The sequence below is a fragment of the Protomyctophum bolini genome (assembly GCF_963924005.1).
Source record: "Protomyctophum bolini genome assembly, chromosome: 7".
NCBI classification, from domain to species: domain Eukaryota; kingdom Metazoa; phylum Chordata; class Actinopteri; order Myctophiformes; family Myctophidae; genus Protomyctophum; species Protomyctophum bolini.
This window is the reverse complement of record NC_137868.1, coordinates 38,161,679-38,169,100: the sequence shown is the minus strand read 5'-3', so window position 1 is coordinate 38,169,100 and position 7,422 is coordinate 38,161,679. Positions and strand designations below refer to the sequence as shown.

The 7,422-nt window shown below is 41.5% G+C and overlaps 1 protein-coding gene and 1 long non-coding RNA gene across 2 annotated transcripts; both read left to right on the top strand.

Moving 5' to 3' along the window:
* The first annotated feature begins 1,327 nt into the window (after nucleotides 1–1,327).
* Nucleotides 1,328–4,749, top strand: LOC308318443. The gene is made up of 5 exons (XR_013964361.1): nucleotides 1,328–1,479; nucleotides 3,110–3,226; nucleotides 3,525–3,683; nucleotides 3,796–3,889; nucleotides 4,691–4,749. It is a non-coding gene; the product is annotated as an uncharacterized lncRNA (long non-coding RNA).
* A 222-nt stretch (nucleotides 4,750–4,971) lies between these two features.
* On the top strand, nucleotides 4,972–7,358 carry LOC308318353 (uncharacterized protein). Its single transcript, XM_080767876.1, has 4 exons — nucleotides 4,972–5,079; nucleotides 5,786–5,808; nucleotides 5,900–5,987; nucleotides 6,187–7,358. The coding sequence occupies exons 1-4, from the start codon at nucleotides 5,064–5,066 to the stop codon at nucleotides 6,480–6,482; spliced, it is 423 nt and encodes a 140-aa protein (XP_080624002.1). The 5' UTR covers nucleotides 4,972–5,063; the 3' UTR covers nucleotides 6,483–7,358.
* The last annotated feature ends 64 nt before the right edge of the window (nucleotides 7,359–7,422 follow it).

The following is a 7,422-nucleotide window of genomic DNA, read 5'->3' as shown; positions in this document are numbered from 1 at the left end:
ACACACACACACTTCAACCATAGCAAAGGGGCGAAAAGGAAGTCTGTTTATAATTAACGAAACAAATTTACTGAAATACATGGGCTTTGTTTATCTCTTTTTCCATAACTAAAATAATTGAAAAGCTAAATGGACCCGCAAATGCATTTCAGTCATAAAACTATTGATGGTGAGTAGTGGATTTTGGAGATTTGTGTTTTTGTTCTGTGTGAAAGTCAAACAAAATATAACTCACTATTTGGTCTCTCTGACTCTCATCCCACTGCTTTCAAAAGAGCAAAACAGCTGCAGTATGCGATGTGATAATTTTACACTATTTTTACACTATATTTTACACTAGTGTTAATTAAAGTCGGACAGCTTAAAAATGACATTGTGAGGGTACATTTTTGCACTCTTAAATGTGATTCTGCAGTGGATTGAGAAGAGTTTTGAGTCTTGACGGAGTGGCATGTCAGAAGCTCTAGGCTCTGAACCTCGAAGGACACCAGAGCGATGGTAGTGTGGGTGGATGGGACATGTTTAGAGGAAGCGGTTACCTGAACAGCTGAAGGAAGAGTGGTACAGAGGAGGGGTTGACAGAAGAGAGAGAGATACAGTGGGCCACACCTTGAACACATGTACTTCATTTGAACTTATTTCAGTTGAACAATACTTGGCAGAATAACTTGTTGCATGTTTTCAGGAGCTCAAGGTAAAACAGCACTTTCTTATGTATTCCTCACACAAAATTGCATACTAGAAGGTCGTGTAGCCTTTCATTGCCACTTACTGTTTTCACAGGAGTGTATATAGGCTATGCAGTGCAGTCTTCTGTAATGGGTGCTGCAGTGCAATGCGTTGTGCTTATCCTGACTTTATCTGCACAGCTGGGGCTCATCTCTTCTCTGGTAATCTTTTCCCCTCGTGTATTTTGACTCAATTACTTTACCACAAATGGATAGCATTTTTTGTCATTTGCATTCAAAGAATAAGGAATAAATATTAATGACAGACTATAACATACATGCAATTATTTAGACAATGACTGTATATATGCAGTACACACACATGCAATACACACACACACACACACACACACACACACACACACACACACACACACACACACACACACACACACACACACACCCTTATACAAGCATTCTATTGTAATTGTAGTTCACCAGTTTAGAAGTATTTTTGTTTATTTAACCCATTAAGACCTGAGGCCGATTCTACAAATGCCTTCTATATCAGTAGTTCTCACACTTTAGAGATTTTTCAATAATGCAAAAATAGCAGATGAGCTTGTACTGTATATCTGCTATTTTTTTAATAGCCAACGCTACAATCTAAAATGACATTTAATGGGATAAGGGTGAGCTGTGTATCATGAGTTCTACAGGTCATTGTACTGACATTGACATTATACGGAAACCGTTTGAGCGGGTTTACAGATTAAGAGGAACTCCAGGGAGTGTAAACTGTGCCCACCAGGTAAGAAATAACACCATCACCCATCTGCTGGCTAACTTGTTTTTATGACCATTTTTCTTCTCGGTCTGACTCACTTCCTTGACGTAGGTTATTCTGAATCAACGGTTAGTAAATAATGCTGATTTCTCAGGAAATAATTATGACTATAAACGCAAAATAGAAATGTTTGCCTCTTGTCCTCTGCCTCCGTCTACTATTTCAGTGTTTGCAAGAGTTTCTGTTGCTTGACTATAGTTGTTTCAAGGATGTCTCTTCTTAGGAACCTCTTACAGTATGTTCTTTGAGCATGCACACACACACACACACACACACACACACACACACACACACACACACACACACACACACTGTCTTGATGAAAAATTTACGCAAGCTGCACACAGCGTTCCATACTGTAATAACCACATCCTTGATTAGTAGTATGCAGCCTGCATAGCAAGCATTGCTCTCCACTCAACTCACAGTGCCTATGTGACTGAATGGATCTACCACAATACTCCTATTTATATTCATATAGTATAGTATAGTTATTGATACTAGATCACAAAAGGAAGCCACAAAAATATGTTTGAACACTGCTAAAATGTGAAAATACAAAGCAATAGGTTGAGAGCAGAGTTAAATTATTTGAAGTCACATTGATGTGTGCATGCCCACACTAGTGGACGTGTGCATGCACAGTTGAACTGTTGACACTGAGGATTGTACTGTGCAGGTGGAAGGACGGCCAGGTGGCTACTTACTGCCAGAGAACCCTGTTAAACCGAAAAGTCACAGTTTCCTGCAGCCACATGAAGAGATGCGTGACACTGAACTCTTCACCCGCTTCCCTTATGAGTTATTAAGTAGAACAGTACAAGGGAGCTATATTAGGCCCCAGCCTTTTTCCCCATTAAACCAAATATCTTCACAAAAAATAGCCGATTTGCAGGCGCCCGCTGGCCCAGTGGTCCAGGCGCATGCCACATATAGGCCTGACAGCACGTCCGAGTCTCTTTCCTGTCATTCTCCACTTGTATCTATCAATAATGGCAGAATAGCCGATTTGCAAGCTCACATTGCGATGTGTTGTGAGCTTGTAGACTGGCTATTTTCACTGAATGTTCGCCCCTAAACTAGGGTTCATGTGGTTAAAGGATCGCTTCACCCATTTTCAACCTATCTTATTGGTCCTCACTACTGCTCATTATAATATAATATGGTACCATTTATGTCTACTCAGTCTGTGTCTCAGAGGAGGGCTGTGGACAGTTCAGATACCTACCAGTGACATCATTGGTAGGCAATAGGCAGGTTTGGACATTTCAATTTTGTTTTATTAATGGGAGAACTGGCTTTTATTATAGCATGCTAACCTTCCAGGAATAGAAATCTTGCCATTTCAATCGGCTTGGATTCCCCATCGATGATGTCACTGGTAGTCGAGTTACTGTCCACAGCCCTCCTCTGAGACTGGCCAAAACGGTACCTTGTCATAGTGAGGAGGACCTATTATATGAAAATAGTTGAAGTAGCCCTATACAGTAAGTGTTTTGAGTCAAAAGCCATGATGTCACAAATATCAATCACTGTACTGCTGTTGTACAAGTGAATGTGAATGAAGTGTTACATTTCATTTGTTTTCCTTCAGGTGAGTACCAGACATCTTGTGGGGTGTGTGCACCCTGTGGTGATAATACCTACACTGCATTGTGGAATCGTGAAACTAGCTGTCACTACTGCTCAGCCTCCAGAGACTGTACACCGGGTAAAAACTACTTTATTCTCATTACTTCCACTAGTGTCTACCAAGTGTGGATGACTTAATAATGAATACATATTTAAATACTACAGCGCTGTGTAGTATTTAAATTTGTATTCATTATTAACCATACCATACCATTATTAACCACACCACCGTGTGTGTGTGTGTGTGTGTGTGTGTTCTCTCCCAATTTGATTGTTATTCAAATTATTTAGCATTCTTTTTTTATAATCGATTAATTTGATTTGTTCAATTACCTGTTGCACCCAGACTGAATACTTCTTTGTTCTGTCTCTCTCAGATTTCCATCTGATGGTGGTGCAGGAATGCAACAGAACGTCCAACCTCAGGTGTGTCTGTGAAGCAGGTTTCAGTTGTATCGACACCGACTCGCACACAGGAAACTGTCGAGAATGCAAGAGAGCGCAAAAGGTCCCTGAGACAAAGACAATTGCATCCGGTGAGGATTCAAGAGAATAAGGACGTTTTATGAGGAGATGATCAATGTTCTTTTGTTCTAACGGACACAGTGAGTCATGTGACTGACTGTTGGTTTTCCTGTTTTCTACTAGCACCGGATGGGATTGGGATCACAGTCCTCCAGACTAGAGTTTCACTTTCCACAGAACATTCAAGCACTTCCACCAAACGCTGCCAACCTCCACAGTGAGTCCTGTACTTACTACTTCCCCACTTATAACACTATATGTACTGCGTTGACCGCAGTCCCCCAGGTGTCAATATTAGGCCCCCTATTTTTGAGAGCTTCCCATACTATATTTCTTCCACACAGATATTTTAAATGTTTGACAAAACTATCAGTTGTTCAAAGCCGAGCATTTCTGAGCTAAAAAAGTCTCAGAGCAAGTCATTCATCAATCATTATTGTTGCCCAGTGTGTTGGTGTAGTTTGTGTATAGTTTCATATCAATTAATCCCATAGTTGACCTGGGACCGGCTAGGTATACTCGGCCCACTCCTATTTTCCCTCTACAATAAATTCTCTTAGATATAAATAGCACAACTACAAGCACAGAATGCACTAGAATGATATACGTTGTGACATGTTAATGTTCAACCCCAGAATCAGGGCGCTAGGGCTCATACAGTTTACACAGTTGCGTTATGGAATGAAATCCCGCCCTGCTTTTGAGTACATGCCTTATCCTCTCAGTAATCTGAGCGTATGCATGTGCAATGTAGTTTAATTGTAGGCCTATTGTATGTTCCTGTGCTGCATTTTTCTAAATGTGTTACAGTAAACTGTATCATTTGTATCAAAAATGGGTGTCACTATCCCTGCACAATAAAGCTTCTGTAATTAAAGGGATTTTACTTGGGACAAACAAAACGTTCCATTCAGAATATGTACAGTATATTTTTATTAATTCATCTTATACACGTTTCGTTCTTAGCTCTTAATGTGTATTTAAGCAGAAGTTTTAATTTAATCAATCCCTCACACAGATGTACATCTAAACCAGTGGCAGAAATAATGGCGAAGAATAATACACAACACAACACAGGTGAGCGTGCTGTGTGTATATATGTGTGAGAAGAAGATACATTATTATATGTGCATTGTATTTTGTATTAGTGCACATTAATGAGTATGATGCCATGAACATAAAAAGAAAACAAATGTCAGTAAGGTTTAAATATCCCCTCCCCCTCTGTGTCTCCCTCTGTGTGTCTCTCTCTCTCTCTCTCTCTCTCTCTCTCTCTCTCTCTCTCTCTCTCAGACACTAGTGGCCAACTGGCAGTCATTTTATGTCCCGTCGTGGCTTTGGGATTCATAGCCCTGTTTATCCTGTACTGTGTCTGTCACCCAGGAGACGAAATGTGCTTCAAGCGAGGTAAAGGACTGTTTCCAAGGCCACCCTGGTGGCTATGAGCCAGTTACAGTGCAAAGGCCTGGTCCAAATGGCTCCGGTGTAGTATATGACCTGTATTGTTATTCACTGTCCATCAAAGCAGAGTTGCCTGAAATATTCAAATGTATCCACACGGCGTCTTATTTCAGAAATTCTCCCACTGAGCACCCCTTTTATAGTTTCCACCAGGATTTATGTTATTAAAAAATCTAGGGTTGGCATACTAGGAGTATGTGCGCATAGTTTCACACCAATTTATCCAGTGGTGCCTAAATGGTATGGTATATGGTGCATTTATATAGCACCTTTATCCAAGGCGTTTTACATAGCTGCAGAGTGAATTACATTCACCCATTCACGCACACATTCATACACTGATGGCAGAGGAAACCATGCAAGGCACCAAGCTGCTCACCGGGAGCAATTAGGGGTTCAGTGTCTTGCTCAAGGACACTTCGACACAAACTCAGGGGGAGCCCACAGGGATCGAACTGGGATCGAACTGGGAACCTTCCGGTTCCCAACCGGCAACTCTACCCTGAGCCACTGCCACCCCGATTGCCTGAGAGTAGCTGTTCACAGACAGACGGACTGACGGACAGGCGGATTCAAAGTGAAAACATAATCCCTCGCATCCGGCCATAATGGAATTTCCTTATAACACTGAATCATTTTTTCTCTTTTTCAGCTATTGTGAAGCTATGTAATAAGGTAAGTGAATGAATCTGTGTATTTCTAGCTCATTACATTCGTGTATTCGTTATTACCTGCCCCAAACTGATTCATCAACCTTTTCCTTTAGGGAGAGAGAGATGGTTCCACTCGGAAAACACACCTCAGGGATACCTCCGGGGTTAAGCAGCAGCCATTCCCTTTTGCAACAAATATGGGTACTGATTTTTTTTTAATGTATTACTCTTTATTAGTTAACCATTTAATTGCTATTTTATTCAGTCGTTAATAGATGATTTACTAGCTCACAATGTTTTGTGATGCAAGTATATTAGCTTTATTCATGTCTTTCATGTCTGTACTATCTCTCTCCCTCCCTTTAATTCTTTCTCTCTCTTCATTCTTACTCTCCCTCAGGTTCCATCCATGTCCATAATGCAGAGACGGTCGTCTTCAGCTTGCTCAGTCAGTTTCCTGGCAAGGGCGAAGGGACGAGAGAGAGCCAGACGAGAGGGCATGGGGAACACATGAAACAGGAGGAGGAGGAGGGAGGGGGAAGAAGAGGCCCAGTATTTCATCCAGCACCCTGCACCTCCCCTAGCATCGTCCATCTCTCACAGGAAGAGGCCGGGAGCGGAGGGACAGACAGCGCGTTCTTCCCCTCCCAGGAACAGGGGAAGGACTGCCACATGTCTAAAGAGGAGGTGCTGTGAGGAACACAAAGGATCCCAGGAGACATACAGGGCTGGTGTTATGTTCCTATAGCAGCTGAACAAGGCTCAGATAGCCAGGGTTGTCCTAATCAAGGATCCCAGGTATAGGCAACATATAGAAGGACTGGGGCAGGGTGGCCACTGGCCAGGGGAGCAGGGTTTATCACCATGCTGGCTTGCAGTGGACATTTTAGTCAGAATTATATTTTCGCCATGGACATACAAATGTATTTTTTCCCTGTTATTTTTTGTTTGTTTACCAGAAACATACAACGAGCCTGCCCTTAATGTATACTAGTAGGCATACAGTGCTTCTAAAAGTGGGTCAAAAGGGACCTTTGGGGTTTCTTGAAGGTGTAGTCCAAATAAATAGACCATTACAGGTGTGTAAAATAGTGTTACAAATATGTACACTCAAGAGTTATGGGGTCATTGAAAATAAACATTTTGAGAACCACAGTATTAGTGGACTCCTAATGTGTTGTACTGTAGCAAATCAGTCTGACTGATTATTCTGAAGAAAACCTGGAGATTTGACATTCACTAAGGTCTCATGATCAAAATGAGAACATTATAATGGTATGTATACCACAATATTTTGTCAAGGACAAGTCTTCCCAAGCACAGACACATTTGTCCATGCACGGACATATTAATGACCCCTGCAGGAGAGGCTCGGTAACGCGACGTTCACGGGTCCAATTCCTGCATCATCATCAGCCAGCCCATTATCCCGTTCAAGTGTCACATTTGTACAGATACTGAAACCCTCTATTCATTTTGAGGCACTTCAGATGAGTGTCACTTGAGTGCCTGAAACGCAAACGTATGCACAAGGACGGAGTGAAAGAGATACCGTATAAACAAACATTACTAGTTGAGTTGCAAAGTGATTATTTAAATGTTAAATGTTCATGGTGTTTAGGATGTATGTGTATAC

What these genes read in the sequence shown, in the direction of transcription:
- LOC308318353 (XM_080767876.1), top strand. An exon ending in TTGTGAAGCTATGTAATAAG is followed by an intron (nt 5,809 to 5,899) that starts GTAAGTGAATGA and finishes CTTTTCCTTTAG; the next exon opens with GGAGAGAGAGATGGTTCCAC. An exon ending in CCCTTTTGCAACAAATATGG is followed by an intron (nt 5,988 to 6,186) that starts GTACTGATTTTT and finishes ACTCTCCCTCAG; the next exon opens with GTTCCATCCATGTCCATAAT.